The 17,818-nt window shown below is 41.8% G+C and overlaps 1 protein-coding gene across 1 annotated transcript in view; it reads right to left on the bottom strand.

Moving 5' to 3' along the window:
* Positions 1–17,818, bottom strand: part of FSHR (follicle stimulating hormone receptor) — a 209,614-nt gene continuing 191,796 nt past the window's right edge. Inside the window, exons 7-10 of the mRNA XM_012755341.3 lie at positions 17,699–17,767; positions 17,513–17,587; positions 6,227–6,412; positions 1–1,788 (exon numbers count right to left, since the gene is read on the bottom strand). Coding sequence (XP_012610795.2) covers positions 555–1,788; positions 6,227–6,412; positions 17,513–17,587; positions 17,699–17,767 — 1,564 coding nt within the window. The 3' untranslated portion in view covers positions 1–554. The remainder of the gene's footprint in view (positions 1,789–6,226; positions 6,413–17,512; positions 17,588–17,698; positions 17,768–17,818) is intronic.

Below are 17,818 nucleotides of genomic sequence, written 5' to 3' on the forward strand. Positions count from 1 at the left end.
CTGGGAAATGTACTTCAACCTATCCAAGTTGACACATTACAAAGCTGTCACATGGGTGCTTAAAAAATATTTGAATGAATGAATGAATGCTGTGGTGCTTCTCTTGGAAATTTTCCGGAAGCCGGAATACCTAATCCTGGCTCTGCCTCTTACAAAGAAAGCATTTTTGGACAAGTCACTTAACTCTTTGCGTCTTGGTTTCCTCATATGTAAAACTCCAAGAATAATCCCTGTCCTATCAATTATATTTAATGGACTTTTATTGGGATCAGTTTAGATTATCTGAATAAAAGCACTGTAAATATGAGTTCAAAATCAACATACAAAAGCATAAAATATAACACTATTGTATTATTTTAATTGTTATTAATAATTCAGCTTCCTAATGTATCACATGGAATTAATAGTTCCTGACCAATGTACCTTATAGGTATGCCAGGAAGATTAAACTAGATAAAATATGTAGAAGCACTCTGTCAGCTCTCCAGTGGCATACTCCTTAAAGGCAAGACTTAATTGTCATTCAACACTCAGATACATTTTCACATTATGTTTTAGTTCTGGGCTAAATGGCTTAGAGGAACAAGTATGTAACTGGAGCCATTGGTGATTCTGGGAGCTGAAGAGCAGTGGCCATTCCTTGGATGGGAGTTGTGGGCAGTGGATGAGGTTTCTGCCCTATAAATTTGGGCTTGCATTTCATAGCAGCCAAACTTGCTCAGCAGAATGAAGAAATCCCTGCGGAAGTTTTTGGTGAAGATGGCGTAGAGGAAGGGGTTGGCACAGGAGTTGATGGGGTAGAACAGGACCAGAAGGATCTTTGCCTTGGACACAGTGATGAGGGGCACCTTGAGGGAGGCAGAAATGGCAAAGAAAGAAATGGGTGCCATGCAGAGGAAGTCAGTGAAGATAAGCATGGCCATGCGCTTGGCAATCTTGGTGTCGCTAGAGGAGGACACGATGTTGGGGTTCCTCACTGTGAGGTAGATGTGGGTGTAGCAGCCACAGATGACCACGAAGGCCAGGACATTGAGCACAAGGAGGGACATGACATACATCTGTGACAAAGGGCTGTCAATATCCATGGGCAGGCAGATGCTCACCTTCATGTAGCTGCTGATGCCAAAGATGGGGAAGAGGGCAGCCACAAAAGCAAAGATCCAGCCCATCACCATGACGCTGGAAGCATGGCGGAGCTGTACTTTGCAGTCCAGCTGCATGGCATGGGTGATGGTGTGCCATCTTTCCAGGGTGATGGCTGTCAGAGTGTAGACTGAAAGCTCACTGGCAAAGACGGTGAAAAAGCCAGCAGCAGCACAGCCAGCTCCAGTTTGCCAGTCAATGGCATAGTTGTGGTATTGGCTCTTGGTGCGTATGTCAACTGATGCTATGAGCAGCAGGTAGATTCCAATGCAGAGGTCAGCAAAGGCCAGGTTGCACATGAGGAACCGGGGAACCGTGAGTTTGTATTGGCTGGTAATGAGGATCACCAGCACTATGATGTTCCCAGTGATGGCCAGGATGCTGATAAACCATATCAAGGCTCTGAGGATGGTGTACCCCATGATATCTTCACATGGGTTGAATGCATCTGGCTTAGGGGAGCAGGTCACATCAACCACTTCATTGCATAAGTCATAGTCAAAGTCACTGTACATCATGTCAAATCCTCTCCCATAACTGGATTCATCGTCTTCTGCCAGAGAGACTCTCTGACCCCTAGCCTGAGTCATGTCATCAAATTCTTGCCTTAAGCTAGATTTGTTGCAAACTGGATGAAACTCAGAGCTAGAAGAATAAAAAGAAAAGAATCAACATCCTGGATCCAAAATGGCAAATATATCACTTTGTGCATGGTAGAAATGAAGAGGTTTCTTCCTGAGATTATTATTATTTTTTTTAACATCCTGTCTGCCCTTGTGGCTAAGCTCAAGGGTTAATGCTGCTTACTGTAAATGAGCATAGCAACTTGTGTATATATTCCTAGAGTTGGATGGCCCACTGGGGAAACCATCTGGCCACAACCTGAATGTGGGGAGGAAGGCGCCTGGGACTAGCTAAGCCTTTCTGTTAAGTGCAAATAATTTACAGACCTGGTATCAGCTTTACCCTTTTCCTTCCCCCATCCCCAGTCATCTATCTCTGAGTATGCCCGAGTAGGACATGCGCTATTCCCCTCTAATCTATACACCAGTCACTGGAAGATTTGGACTGTTCTGATTCAAATGAGAAGTTATTTGCTGCTGCTTGCTACATAAACTAGATGATCAGATCTGTAGTTAGTTCCCAGGCAGCCCCAATTCACTGGCTCTTTGGTATTTGGGCTAGCAGAAAGCCAGCTAATTTGCCTGAAATGTTACCAGGGTCCTGTTCTTTATTATCTCACTTCCCAGGGGCCACAGTAGTCCTTGGGCATGTGTTTGTCTGCAAGGCAAGCCTGGCTCTCTCATGTTACATAGTTTCCTAGTGGGTGCCCAAAGGAGCAAATGCAGGTTGCAGAAGGGCCTAATTTATTCCAAGATTGCAACTTATCCCCTGGGAAGCCTGGTTCTTCTTGGGCTCACTTTCCTGTCTTGCTTTTCCCTTTAAACCAAAATGCACAAGAGGCCTTGTTGACAGGATAGAGGCACTTACAGAGGGATTTGAATGAAATCCAGATGATAAACATTCAATCCATGAGTATTCTTATAAATATTCTACCTCAGTATTCTACTAATACACTGCGTATAGAGATACAGAAGGTAGCACTTCTGTTTTGAAGGAAAGGGTTACTGAATGGGAACACTTTACATTGGGACTCAATTTGGATGGAAAAAAAATTATTACACATACACACCTCTACTTCTCCCTCCCTCACCATGGGGCAAATTCACAGCAATGTTAAGTGCCTATCTTTCTCAAACCTTAACATTATCTTAGATATGAGTGGGGAGGTGAGTATCAAACCTTCTAAAAGCCCTCAGAAGAAGAGAAGTGGCTGGGGAAGTGGAGAGGTAAAGACTCTGTTTGATGTTAAAGGATGAGTCTTGCCAAATGTTCCAACATGCACAGACCGAATGTTTCCCATCAACCTCAGTGAGAAGCGGCTGTTGGGGAGAGCCCTCTCCTCCCTTCTCTCACCTCGGTGAAGTAAATGGAGTTGCCAGGAAGTCATTTTCCCTTGGCCCACGGGATTCTTTTGCTGTTGTTGGAGAATGTGTCATCTTTTTTTTTTTTTTTTTTTTTTTTTTTTAGAGAACATTAGAACTTTTCAAATCAGTCACAGGTTGCACGAAGGGGGCTAAATGATTAACGCGTGTAATCGAAAGGGAATGGAACCAGAGCTTAGAAAGTCTCTTGGTTGAGTCAGCAATATTTCAAGAATGTGAGGCAACCTCTCTAATGGGCATAGAGGGGACAGAAGGTCATACTGTGGTCTTTAGTCTAACTCCCGACTTCTATTAATAAATCCCATCATTGAATTAGCTGCAGCCCAATTCTAGGAACAGAAAGTAACATGGTACTTGCTGACTGCACTTTGGTCCATCAGACTGAGATCTGACTTAACCATCTAGAGAGTTTTCACTTCCTGGGGCTTAGGGTTGTCTTCTGTGAAGATTCTTATTGTTGTGATAATATTTCAAATATCGTGCTTCCCTTTTCTGAAACAGAAGTCACCCATTGACATGAGGTGGCAAGAAAGGTAAATAGTATGCTTCTGAGATAAGAACAGACACAAAAGTGGAAACTGAGGGAAATACAGCCTTGTCTCTGCAGTACCTTGGCAAATCCCAAGTATCATAAGGAGCTGGAAATTCAGTTTAGGGTCAGTTTGAAAAGTGACATTCTTGGACTCTGATCAATCAGTGAATGACCAGATGCTTAGGAGGTGACATAGCAGAGTATCCCAGAGCCTGAGCTTTGGAGACAGGCAGGCCAGAGGGGTTGGATTTGACTTTGGTCAGTGTTGGTCAGTTTGTTTAGCATCTGAGTCTCAGCATCTGCCTATGTGAGAAGGGAATAATAAGTTACCTTTGTGGGAATTAGATAAAGGTGCACATTTTTACAGTGTTTAGCAGTAAGTACTCAGCAAATGTCAGCAATATGAAGACAAAGGATAGTGACTACTTATTGAGCTCTTGTTGGGACCCAGGCCCTGTGTGGGTATTTAGAAGTATCTGCCACAGTGCATCAGTTCAAAATCTAGTTGTGAAGAAATGGCCAAAATGCAAGAAACATAAAAGAATAAAATGAGAGCAGATAACATAAGCTGATTACAGAACTATGACAAGGAACTATCTGGTTCAATGACAAATGAGTGTGATCGACACAACCTTTGGCAAAAGTCCAGGAGGACCATTGGCCAAAACCTCAGTCACAAGGGGCTCACATTTAAACTTTGGGCATTATTTCCCAATGAAGACCAGAAGAACAATTTCATCATACAACTATTGTCAAACTACACCTACTATGGTATACGATGAATGATACTATTTGAGGAATAAATTCTGAGTATCTTCTGAATAGCATAATTATTTTGTATTGTTTGCAAAGAATACAATTGAATTTGTTACATGTAGAAATCAGGCACTCATTTCAAAAGAAAACACAACACCCATTGCAATTTTTGTCACTCCATTGTGGTATATCATGGAAGAAGTGTGTGCCTTTCCCAGCATGTGCCCTGAAAGGCCCAGATGGTAAGTTACTACACAACAGGGACATAGAGAGCAGATGAGAGCTGGGTGGTCTGCAGGGATCAGGGAAGGCCTCATGTCATGGTACAACGTAAGGCAGACCTGGAGATTTCTGGTTGGGAGAACCCTGAGACGATGTCTGTACTACCAGGAGGTGATAAAACCAGAGGAGTCTGAGTAACACAGTAAGATAAATTCCTGTGGTGCATTGGCATTGGGCCAAACAGTACATGCGAGCCACTTTTACAGTGATCTTAACACCCTTTGAGATTTCTCCTTAGGGGTATTCAGTTCCAGGGACTTGGCAGTGAACTGGTATCTTTTTCACTCTAGAATAATTCTTGTCGGGAATACAAAAGAGGCAAACCTTTGTTTCAGCCTAAGACCTTAAGAAATTTTGGTTGCTAGGAAGAAATTGCCTGGCTTTCAAGCTAATCTGTGAGGAGTGCCCAATTTTGGACAGTTTCCCAATGATGTGTGCTAATTCTGAAAAGCAGTCTTTTTTTCCCACAAATCCTTCAAATGGGTCTTAGTATAGATTCTGAATTACTTTGAAAACATTTTAGGATGTGTACTGTTTTGTTGCTTTTCTTATTTTGCTTTTGAGCAAGAGATATGTATGGGCAGGTCAATGTATGCTAAAGGCAGAATAATAGAGGAGACTGTTAAATGGTGAAATAGTACCACAGGGAAGCGATATTAGTTCTAGGCTACCACACAAGAGGAGTGAAAAGGCATCATTTGGTTGAGTGCAACTACATGGTATGGATTGTATAGGTGAGCGCTCAAGGGAGAGTTACAGCTTTGAGAACTCCTGATGTTTAAGTTCTTACCTGCAGTGGATCCTTTCAATGTCTGCAACATGTGCAGTCTCCACAGCCATTCCCTCTTCATTCTCTCCAGATCCTGTCTGATTACCTCAGATTGTTAACCAGTTACCTACTGGGACTTAGGTCTGTTTAGATTGTCCTCTTTAAGTCAGGGCCTCCTTGAACCTGGCCTTCCTTGAAAGCCAAAGTAAAGCATTGCCTCGATCTTTGTCCTCCCTGAGAAAGTGGTAAGATCTGAAGGTGGATTAGAGAGGCCTAGAGTGGTTGGGACATGCTGCAGATGTGCACGTCAATCTCTTGCATGGCATTTGTGCTTCTCCTCTCCAAAGTTAGCATGGGTGGTGGTAGGCTAGGGCAGAGTTTGGAACTTGAAGGATAAACCCATATTGTTGTGAAGGAGTGAGGGAACAGGCATTATGCACCAACTATGAGTCAAACACTACGCTTGGTGTTTTTCATGTTTTCTCATTTAATATTTGGTAGATGTTTCACCATGTGGGTAGCTCTCCCCTGTGAGCCCATTTTCAAAGAAATTAAAGGGTCTAACCATCCCTCAACCTCCACAAAACTGAATTTTGACTCAGAATGTGCCTAAGGACTTCAGTCAGGGAGCTCCATCTACAAGTAGCTTCTCTTCATGTCACAGATAGGTAGAAGTTGTGGACTCAGTTCTACATTGGGGAATTGCCCGAGCAGGGCTCAAGACATAGGAAGACTCACATTTGCCGTCTCCAGTTTGCAAAGGCACAGCAGTGGCTGGGGTAGGTGAGGCTGGCCTCCACGAGGGCAACAAGCTTTTCCAGACTAGGAAGCTTTTTTAAGTTGTAAGTTGACCTGGCCCTCAGCTTCTTAAGATTTTCTAAGCCATAGGTAGGCAGGGAATGGATTCTTGTTCTTGAAATGTCTCTATAAACAGAAAAGGTAAATATAACATGATTATTACGGGCCTAAAATTTTCTGCTCTGTTAACAGCCAAAATAGCAGACATTCTGGTGATATTCTTACATGGATGAGGAGGGAACCTACAGTTCATCCAACACACCTTGGTTAGATGAGTATTCGGCTAACAGAACATTTGGTTTGATAGGAATCCTGGCCCTTGTGTTCCTGGTAGGAGAAGTTGGGTAACAGGTCATCCTGATTCCTAGATATACTGACATTCTGGCTGATTTGGGGCTTAACTGTTGCTGGTGAGTAGAATTAGCCATCTGTCCCATTTACAGCCCATCTATTTGTACTCATTTATTTGCATAGGACTTAACGGATTGAGACCATTTGCCCTTACCATAAAACTGGCTACAAAAATATTTCTAATGAGCTGAGGTGGAATCTGTGGCCAAATTTCAGAAAAGGGTGAGAAGAAAACACACCATAAGGGGAAGAAGTCTCTGGCAGGCAGTAGAGGCGGCACAAAGTCCAAGCGGTGGCAATATACAGTGGTGGTCATGAACTTGGCATCCACAGCAGACTTGTCTGCCTATGTGCCCTGGCCCTATGATCAGAATTATGACTTTGGTCAAGTATGTCTGTTTCAGTTTCTTTAGCTATAAAATAGGAAGATAAAAATCACATCTACTGCAAGCAGTGGCTGTGAAAATTAAGTGAATTAAAGTACATAAAGACCTTCATGGCCAACAGACAGCATGTGATGGTTGGCAACTATTATTGGTAAACATTACACACATAGAGGCAGTTGTTCTTGCTTTGTAGGAAAGTTTCAGCCCAGGTGAACCAGCAGAGGTCTAACGGGAACCAGCACAAAGGCCAGTTTAATCAAGCACTGTCCCTGGAGGCTCCAAGTCCCATCCTTTCTGGCAGCAACACTGGAGATGTGGGTGCTTTTCTGGCAGCACCACTGGCAGCTGAAACCCTCAAAACCAAGACCAGCTGGTGAGAATGAGGAGATTTAAATGGCACCAGCTTGGACCTGTTGGGGCCAGCAGCGTGGTCATGAGTGGGTGCTTCCGATGGGGTTGGTAGCAAGTGATGATCAGGATGAGCTCATTTTAGCACCCTTGGGGACCCTTGGATATACTTGAGGAAGAAGGATCTTTTAGTGCTGGCATTCCCTGTAAGTCAGAGCAGTAATCACTCACAGCAATGAAACTTGGGGGTGTGAATATATATTTGCTACCCCATATGTTCTCACAATCTGGTGAAAACTACATCCTCAAATTCTTGTTTTCATTGTGTCATTCTCTTACTTAAAGATTTATAATGGCTTCCTATTGTCCAGTGAAACCTACCCCGACTGCTGCCCTGCTTGTCACTTCCCTTTCCCACCCAAACTGACACTAGTGGTTCATACTTGATGTCACCATTTCCTCATTTCATGATCCAGAGCTTCTCCCCAACCTCTAGAGAAATAATACTAAGGTCAGGTCTTGGTTCTAATCTTCTTGATCTCTGTTATGTTGCATAGGGAAAACGCTCTTGCTTTCTGAGATGCTTTTTCTCAGCATCATATTCTCTTTGATTTCTTCTGACATCTTGTTTGACTTCTGATTTTTTTTTTGTTTTACTTCTCTTCTTATCTGTTATTTAAATATTGTCATTTCTCCAAAATTAGATCCCTTCTGCCTATACACAATCTTTTGTTGAGCTTACCTACTTCCCTTAGTTTTGGATACTAGGCATATGTTGGGCTTCCAAATATGTGTCCCCATTCAGATCCTATTCCTGAACCTCAGGCCCAGATAATCACTTGTCCACTGGACCCCACCATTTTGATGACTTGTGGGCATCAAAACTGAACTTACCATCTTTCTTATATCCCTCCTTATTTTCCCATCTCCATTCCCTCTGTCATCCAAAACAGAAACCGGGGTACCATCCTTGACTCTTTTTATCACTCAGACATCAGTCTCTTGTCCTCTCAAGTCTACCTTTTAAATCTAATTCAAACAGTCTACTTCCTTCTTCTCCTGTACTTTTGTGTTGGTCACCATAATCTCTGTCTAGTCAAATGCAATAGTCTCAAACTGTTCTTCATATGACCATCTATTTCTTTCTTCAATGCAATCTCTACACTGCAGATTTTAAAAATGCCAATCAGATCATGATTTCCCACTTAACTCTTCAGTGATTCCCCATTGCTCTTAGATGAAGGACAAATCACTGGATACAGTGTTCTGGTGATTTGCTTAGTGTTGCATCCATTTTGTTCCCTTCTCTGTACTCAGCTCTGCATTGCAGGACACATGATCCCTGTGGGTTCCATTTACCAGGTACTGCCTTGTCAATCAGCTTCCAGTTGAGTTTAGCAAATAACACTGCCGGGAGATTTGAGGGTAGGTAAAAATTAAGGCATTTCTCATGTCTCCTCTGTCTCGGACTGCAGCTGAATCTGCAGCTGTCATTGGATAGATCTTCTGAGGATCCAGCTTCTACCAGTTGGCCCAGTTCCTGGGCATCAGTAGACCCACTTTCTCACTTGCTCAAGTTTTGGGGTGAGTGGTTACCTGTCATTGCTAATCTCTGGATTATTGATCCCCTGTTTGATATTTAGGAATATTTATATTTTCAGAACTAATGATCACCTTTATATAGTATATATATGTCTATTACATTTACTCTCTTCTTTGTTAGATGCCAATTTGATCAATTTTAATACTATTCAAATTTTTTGTATACTTATCAATGTTTTGCTTGTTCTATCACTGAGAAGTACATTAAAATCACTATGATTTTGGATTTGTACACTTCTAGTTTTGTCAATTTTTATCTTACATATTTTTTGTGACTTTCTTTGGGCCCATACAAATTTAGAATGTTTGAACTTTCTGGTTACTTTTTTTAATATTTAGTAGTACTTGTCTCCTAACTCTTCAGAAGTTTCTTCCTATTTGCTGGTTCCTCCTTGACCTCTAACTGTTAAGAAGTCTAGGCACTGAGTTCATGGGTACTCTTTTTTTTTTTTTTTTTTTTTTTACCTTACTGTGTAGGTGAGCTCATTCAGCCTTATGATTTAAATACCAGTTTATATACTGATGGATCTAAAATTTTTATTTTTAGGTAGGTTCTTTCTCTTGAACTCCAGACTCATATTCAACTATTTCCTAGTAATTTCCACTTAGATGTCTAATAGACAGGTCAAGCTCTAGATATTAAAAATTGAGTTCCTGATCTTTTCTGAAAACCTGCAGTCTTTCCAGTTGTTTGTGCAAAGATTTTGAAGTCATCCTTGATTCCTCTCTTTTTCTCACACCCCATATCCAAACTCTCAGAAAAACCTTTTGGCTTTATATACCACTTTATCTGGAATCTAACTACTTCTTACAATATCCATTGCTACCACCGCGGGGTAAAAGTTCTAGGGCTCCAAGGTATCTTTTAGTTCCCTCCCTTGTATTATAATTCTTCAGATTTGGGGTCTCTGGAGGATAAGGGTCTGGTTCACGAACCCTTGTCTTTGTCACTTTGTAATGACACTTCGCTCTCTGTTGCCAAATGACCCAGCTGTCCCAGCCTGCTCTCCATTTATACTTGCCATTGTTCCAGAGCTTCCCAACTTTCTTTTCTTTTTTTTCTGGTTTCTCTCTTTAGGCAATCCCTCTTATGACCAGTTCTCCTAGCAACACTTGCTCTGTTCTCTGTGATCAAAGTTCTGGTTTCATCTGGCATTTGGGCTCTTCTTTTTTTTCTCAGATATAGAAGAAAGCAAAAATTGAGACCCAATTTCCAGTTTTTTTTTTTTTTCCCTAAACAGTTCAAGGCTCCCTCCAAGGACTGAGATAAAAGAATTTAAAAAGTCCTTCAGGAACAATTTAAACAGTTAAACTGTTACCTATTATGAACATTTTCCATGTTTTTCAAAGCAAGCAATACAAAACAGAAGACTATTTTTTTCTTCTGCCTCCTTGAGTTTAGAATATTTTAAAATATCACATAATTGAAAATTTCCAAAGAAACGAATTTTTATGTTACATGGAATACCCATCTTATTATCTCATATATTCTGTGGTAGATTAAAGGTGACTGAAATTGCTTCAACACTCTACTCATCAACAGTCTATTTGTTCTACCCTTGAATCTGGCCACAGATGTAGCAGGCATGTGAGTGAAAGGAACAGCTTGGAAGTGGATCTCTCACACCCAGCCACCTGAGCTGATACAGCAGGGATTCGAGACGAGCCATCCAAATTTCTGTCATACAAAACTGTGAGCAAATGGCATGGTCGTTTTAAGCCAATAAGTTTTAATGCAGTAATAGAGAACCAACACAGACTCCACTGAGGTCTCTATGACTTCATTACCTCCATAATTTTTAATGGTTATAGAGGTAATTTTTCCTTGAAAGCCTCTAAGAATGCAATAGCATTATAGTCTGCATACTTTCTGCCTCTTACCACTTATTATGTTTTGCTTTATGTACTAGCTATTTGTATTATCTTTCCTTAAAGGTAGCACTGACTTTATTGTTGTAAGGACCCAGAAAATTATTGCTTTGTTTGAAGATACACTGGTGATTGACATTGGAGAAGGACTGGGAAAGGGAATAGGTAGATTTACCCCAGCCAACTGTGCTATCCTCTGACCTCCTGAGTCTTGTACCTTGTGTTGGCTCTTCTATTGTTTCATATTGTTTTTTTTTTTTCCATGTATGTGTGTTTGTCTTCTCAGCCAGATTTCAGATGCACTGAAATCAGGGATTATTAAGATACTTTTATGTTCTGTATCATATTTGGCACAGGGCTGGGCTCAAATCTATTCAATTAGTAGTTGTCTGATTAGCAGAGATGCCTTAGTATTGTCAAAAAATGAGAAGCTCGAGAAATATTACAGGATTGCTGATTCTAACAGGAGAGGGATGAAAGGCAGACTGGGAAATCCAGAAATCTGGTTTAAGGTGGGCTCAGCAAAAAGGTGCTTGTGCAGCAGGAAATGATGGGACTGAGAGTATCAGAGTTACCAAGGAAGGGAACAACCTTTGCGAAGTTTACAAGGAGATAGAGGTGTGTTAGGGAATAAGCAGAATATGTTGTGTGGATTGGCCTGAATGCAATTCAGTGTTTAGATGTTAGATTGGGAAGCCCCCTTGGGAAACTTCAGTGCCTTCCTGTGTGCCCAGTGTTCTGGAGGAGGCTTATCTTGGATTCCTTCTTATCACAGCTACAAAATATTTGTGCTGCTGTGAGACTAGAGCATCTTGACATCTTGACTAAAGCATCTTGTCCTGGGGTCCAGATCTCCTGTTAGTGAATGTTGAATGAGGAAGTGGTTAGTAGGAGAAAGAGGAAAAGTCACTTGAATTTCAGTAAAGCAAATTCTTTAGCAAAAGTGGTTCCTGGATAATAGGGAAATAAAAATCTTTGTAAATGTGTTTACTTAAAGCTTACTGGCTAGAGCGACCAAATATAGAACCTGTCAAGGCTTCCAAATTTGGGACTGAGAGAAAAATGTTTGGTATCTCCATGGATTAAGAAAAATCCACAGAAATTTATATAAGCAGGGACAAAGATAAGTAGATCTTATTCAGTGTGGTTTGAGATTTAACTACATTAGTATTTTGATTTTTGCTTTGTTCCCCTAAAACATGTACACACACACACACACAGAGTCTATTTCCTGGCTGTTATCTTTCCACATGGCTTGAAAATCTGATGTTTGACTTTAATCCCTTTATTAAAACACTCTCCACTTTTAGGTTGTAAATATCCATAGGGGACGAATAACAGAAAAAGACATAATCAGTTATTCACATCTTCATGGAAGTAGGTTACTGTGACTATGATGGTTAACTTTGGGTGTCAATTTGACTGGATTAAGGGATACCCAGATGTCTGGTTAAGCATTATTTTGGGATATCTAAGAGTGTTTCCAGAAGAGACTGGCATCCGAGTCAGTGGACTGAGTAGGGAAGATCCGCCTTCACCCTATGTGTACCATCCAATTGGCTGGGGCGTGGACAGAACAAAAAGGAGACTTTTCTAAGGCTAGGACACCTTTTTTCTCCTGCCTTTAGACATCACAACTATATCTTCTGGCCTTGGGCTTAGGGACTTGCAGTGGCCCCCAGACGCTCAGGCCTTCAACCTCAGACTGAGAGTTACACCATTGGCTCCCCTGGTTCTCAGGCTTTCAGCTTATGGACTGAGAGTTATATCAGTAGTTTCCAGGCTCTGAGGCCTTTGCACTTGGACTGAGCCATGCTATGGCTCCCCTGGTTTTCCAGCTTGCAGATAACTTGTTGTGGGCCTTCTAAATCTCCCTAGCTGTAAGAGCCAATTTCCCTAATAAATCCCCTTTCATCTCTCTCTCTCTCTGTCTCTCTGTCTACTAAATGTGTGTCACCTAAGACTTGATACTCTCCATGAGTAGTTGAGAATGTTTTCTTTTATTCTTGCCCTTGTTACTGGAGCTGGTGGGCTGGATAAGGGGGAAGGGGCAGTATCTTCAATCCTTGTCTTTCTGGGTTGTCTGGTCTGATGACTGTGGTCTTTCTTTTTAAAATATCACTGTGGTTAACATTTCAACATGTGTTATATTCTGGCAGTCAGTGGTTTTGAGCATTTAAATCCTCAAAAGTATCAACAGAGACACCATGGGATGATGGCTAGCACTGAAGAGATTTAGTAATCTTCAATTGTTTCAAAATTGCTAGGGCTCTTGGATTTGAGAGACAGAGTGGCAAGAGAGACAGCAGTTGGTAATATCATGCTGAGTCAGGAGAGGCAGGAGTTAAATAGTGCTCTGTGCCCCATTTAATAAAGTGTGTTATAGCCGGTGCCACAAATTTGATTTGAACAATTTCTATTTTTCCCAGCAAAGATGTTATTACAGGTCAATCATTTCCATAAGTGAGAGCACATTTCTGGTGTATACTACACTGACAGATGGCTAGAAGACCTCTCTTTCATGATCCCAGGCGGGATAAAAAGGCAATTTACTATCTATAGGACTGTGGGTACACTGGTAATGGAAAAGAATCATTCTTATACAAATAACTCAGTGTTTGAATCTGAACTATCAAATGAATCTGAGCTATAGCCAAATCAATTTGATAAACCATCAGAATATGATTGTACTGGCTCCAGCCTGCAAAGGCAATGCATTAAATTTTCCCCACAGGAAACTGTTGCCCAAGAAGACAGCAATTGCTCGATTGCTTAAAAACAACATCAACAACAACAAAAAAACTTGAGTGAGTTCAGAATTTCAGGTGAAAACTCTGGTGACTGCTGATGTTCAAGGTCAAGACTCATGAAGGGAAATGAGGATTCTGGGCTGCTACTCTGTAGCCTGATGAAGCTTGTCTCTGTGTCCCTGGCTTTCTCTGCATCTGTTTCTCTTTGCAGTGGAGCAGCTTGCCCTTGCACTGTCGGGTGATCAGAGGCTCCTTGTTCTTCACTCAACTAGAAAAGAGCTTGGGTGCATTCCCTTAGAATCCTTTTCACATATCTACTTGGGACGAAGGACTAAGCCTGTGGGGGAAGATGATCCACCACAGTTGGAAGAAATATTTTGGAGTCTGGGAAGTGATTCTCAGAATGCTCTCTGGACCAGCAGCAGCAGCTTTATTGGGAAAGTTATTAGGGATGCAAGTTCTCAGGTCCCAGCCCTGGCCTGATGAACCAACTCTGAAGGTATGGAGATCAGCATTCTAAGGTTTTGTGATCCCTCCAGGTGATTTTGATGCACAATTTTAAAACCACTTCTCGAGGGCAGTTGAGAACCACTTAGAGTGGGGGTAGTTCATAGCCAGGTTCTACTCCAGGAATTGCCTTTGGCTGACTTAACAAAGATTTGGCTTCTCCCCAGAGACAGCCTGCACCCAATGACTATTGATGCAGAGGACTAACCCCTTGCCTTAATTGTACTTAACCTCAGTACAACATTAAAGGACCATCCTCCCTCCAGAGCTCCCTGTGGGATCCTCTGAGCCTTCTGTTGAAAGTGCATTGCAGTTCAATTTCCCTCTAAGCCTGATTCTGCTTCCATCAAGCATTCTCGATGTACTTTGAGAGCACTCTCTAGTAAGCCTCCGGCATGTAAATATATCACAGTCTTATTTTTTTGGTGTGGAGGGATAGGCAATCTGACCCAAGACAGAGTCATATCCATGGCATGAACAGCACATGCTGTAGGGTGAGCAGTCTGCATATATTCTCACTCCTAACTCATAGCCTCTCAGGCCAGGGCTTAGCACCAACCTGCTTGGTGCTTCAGGTTGCAGAAGTGTGAAACAAGATAGGGCATTCATCTTCTTGCACCTGAAGTTAGCAGGTGGAGAGGCTTGAAGGACATCTATGGATCAACCTGAAAGCCCCAGAAAGGGAGGCTTGATGTTAAGGTGATCAATTCTTATGCCGCTAATGGGAGAAGAAGGAAACTAGTAATTATAGGCTGGGCTTTCAGCCAGTGTCTTGCATTGAGATGAAAAGATGTGGGGCCATATTATTGCTCTGTTCTCTTTTAAGTCATGGGAAGTGCTTCATAATTCCATTGGATTTTCTGTAAATTTTATTCACTTAATTCTGGCCAGAGATACACTTGTGGTAAAAGGGATAAAACAACAGGCCTGTAACTTGAGGGCCCTGCAGAACTGCATCTGATGTGCTCACAGCAGCGCTGGCTGAGGGATTTGAGTTCTGTGTTCCCTGGTAAACATTCTTATGCGACACGTTGTGCAGTGCCTTGGCCTGGAACCTGCTTATGCAACCTCAGGAGATGTTCTTCTGTGCCATGTTTATATATCATTGACTTGTGTTCTTAGGCTGAGAGGCTGCTGTTAATAATTAATTTCCCCTCTATTTCAGTTCATAGCCCATTGCAGGGGCCTTACTGAATAACTTTTAGATGTTTGATTAAACTTACTTATGGCAACATGGTATGGTGAGAACATGTGGAATGTGAGGCAGAAGACCTAGTTTCTGGCCCCAGCTCTGCCGCCTTGGCTGCAGTGTGATCTTTAACAGGTCACTTTCCTGCTCAGGCCCTGGTTCCTCAGCTGGATAATGAATGACTTGGGGATCTTGTCCGTCTTAAACATTCTCAGGAGCAGCCAGTGGGTTAATGTGCTATGGATTCAATACTGTACCTGTTACAGGTCATACATGGAAACAAACCCTTTCACTGGTACATTCTGCCATGAGCAGATAGAGGTGCCTATTTAAGAACATTCAAAACTCTTAGGCCATTTAGCTAAGTGAAATTGACAAACTGCTATTGTGGGGGTCAAAGGTGTCAAAGGTACTTTGTAAAGGTCATTTGTCTTCCCCATAGTCAAAGAATGGGGACCATTAACTAAGCATCAGAAGTTCTAGGTACTTTGCATACTACTCGCATGTAGACTATATGCCCAGCCCCCTTCATCTGTTAGGCCTGTGTCCTGCTTTGTACTTTGTAGCACCTACATGACCTCATATATTAAGTTGTGGATTACTGTCTGACTCCCCTCTGCCCTCCCCCCATACAGGAATATAAGCTTTCTGTGCAGAAGAACTTTCTTTTGTTCCCTGTACTATATATAGGGCATGACATAGAGCTGGTGCTTAAAATCTGTTCACTGACTGAAAAAAAACAACTATATTTACATACATATTTTTTAAACAATATTAGGAAAGAGGCATTACTGTTTTTGCCATTTCTTAGGCAAGGAAACAGAGGTCTTAGGCAAAGGAGCTAGTTTTAAACCAGGGCAATCTGGCTCTGGTACTTGTGCTTTAATTGTGCTAATACGACCTCCTTTTGCAGAGATTGCCTATGTCAAGCCAGGCATTCTGGAATAATCTTTAAATTTGGTCAGGATGATAAATCCGTCTTAAAGCATGTATTTCTTTCTTTAAAGGGGCAGAGCCCCATCTCTGGGTCACAATATACCCTTTATCATCAATAATAAACATTTTTGGAGTTCTCATTCTACCACGCAGGGTCTAATTCTAGAGGAACATAGGTTCCAGCCTGAAGGAGAATATAAGCTATTTGGTGAAAAGAAAAGTGATATTGACCGATGTTTAGTGGGTAGGTAGGTAGATAACCACATATGCCTATGCTGATTGCCAAGTAAGAGGTTCAGGTGAGTGGCTCCAAATGCCTGAACTGACTTTAGGCAGGCTTCTTCTAGTAAAGGTAGATTTATTCACAAGTTTATCCAGTTCTTTGCTCACCATTACTTCTTGCATCTCATATCTGCCTTCTGGGTTCTTTTCTTCTTCCTGAAATACATTCTCTAGCAAACTTAGTAGGTCTTGCTAAGAACCCAGAAGAACACATTTTTTTAAAAAGTGTTTTGGCAACTGTGATGCAGATTATTTTCTCCCTCCAAGATGCCACAAAGGCTACGGGAGCCACAGGAAGAAGTCACTGGTGGCTGAGGTTGTCAGAGAGAGGCCTGAGGAGGTGGGACTTAGAATGATCCTTGATGGGAGGGGGAAGAGTAGATAAGGAGAGAAGAGGGGCAAAGTCACTTGTCCAGGGAAAGATGGGGGTGAAGGAGTGACAGTAGGAGAGGTGTGGATGCAGGGCTATGAGCCACTGGATACAACCCAAGGTAGCTGGAAAGAGGATCCCAAAATAATGTGCCTGTGGGTTGAAGGAAATTCCTGGATGTTGAGGGTGACGAAGGAGAACTACATTTTCATTTCCAGGAAAGAGACATATTGCAGAGTGGTTATGACTGTGTACATAGGTCAAACCAGTTCAGCTTTGAATCTCTGCCATAACACTTGCATGACCTTGAGTGAGTTAATTAACCCTTCCTGAGAAAGTAGTTTTCTCTAAAATGGGAATAATAGCTCCTACCACAGAAAAGGATTAAATGAGAAAAATGCATCTTCTTAAAACACTGACCACTTGTTAAGGGCTCATTGCATGTTGTTATTACTGTTGCTATTTTATTGAAAGACTGTGGATTGGCCTTAAATTATCCCTATAAATCTTTATAGATGATATGAATAAAAATATACCTTGACTGCCAGCCCTATCTTGGAAGCTGCTTTGAGTGGAGAGAGTTGACTTCTAACTTAGACAAACTGAGCTCTTACAGAAACGGGGGATGCTACTCACAGAATGACTGGTCCAGAGGCTCCCTGGAAAATATCATTAGGCAGTTCTTCCAAATTATTGTTATCACTTAGATTCCTGGGGATGGAGATGAGGAAAGAAGGAGGAAAATGCAAAGCCATATAAATATTGCTGTTGTAAGAGCCATTTCCTTCTAAATGGCCTGGAAGAATAGTCAAGGCTACTTACAGCTCATCTAGTTGGGTTCCATTGAATGCACAGTTGTGTATTTCTTGAATCCCATTCTTATTCAGCCATCTGAAATAAAAGGCCCATTAAAAAAAACAAGAATGTCAGATGCAAACAATA

This window comes from Microcebus murinus, chromosome 3 (assembly GCF_040939455.1).
Source record: "Microcebus murinus isolate Inina chromosome 3, M.murinus_Inina_mat1.0, whole genome shotgun sequence".
In the NCBI taxonomy this organism is placed as follows: domain Eukaryota; kingdom Metazoa; phylum Chordata; class Mammalia; order Primates; family Cheirogaleidae; genus Microcebus; species Microcebus murinus.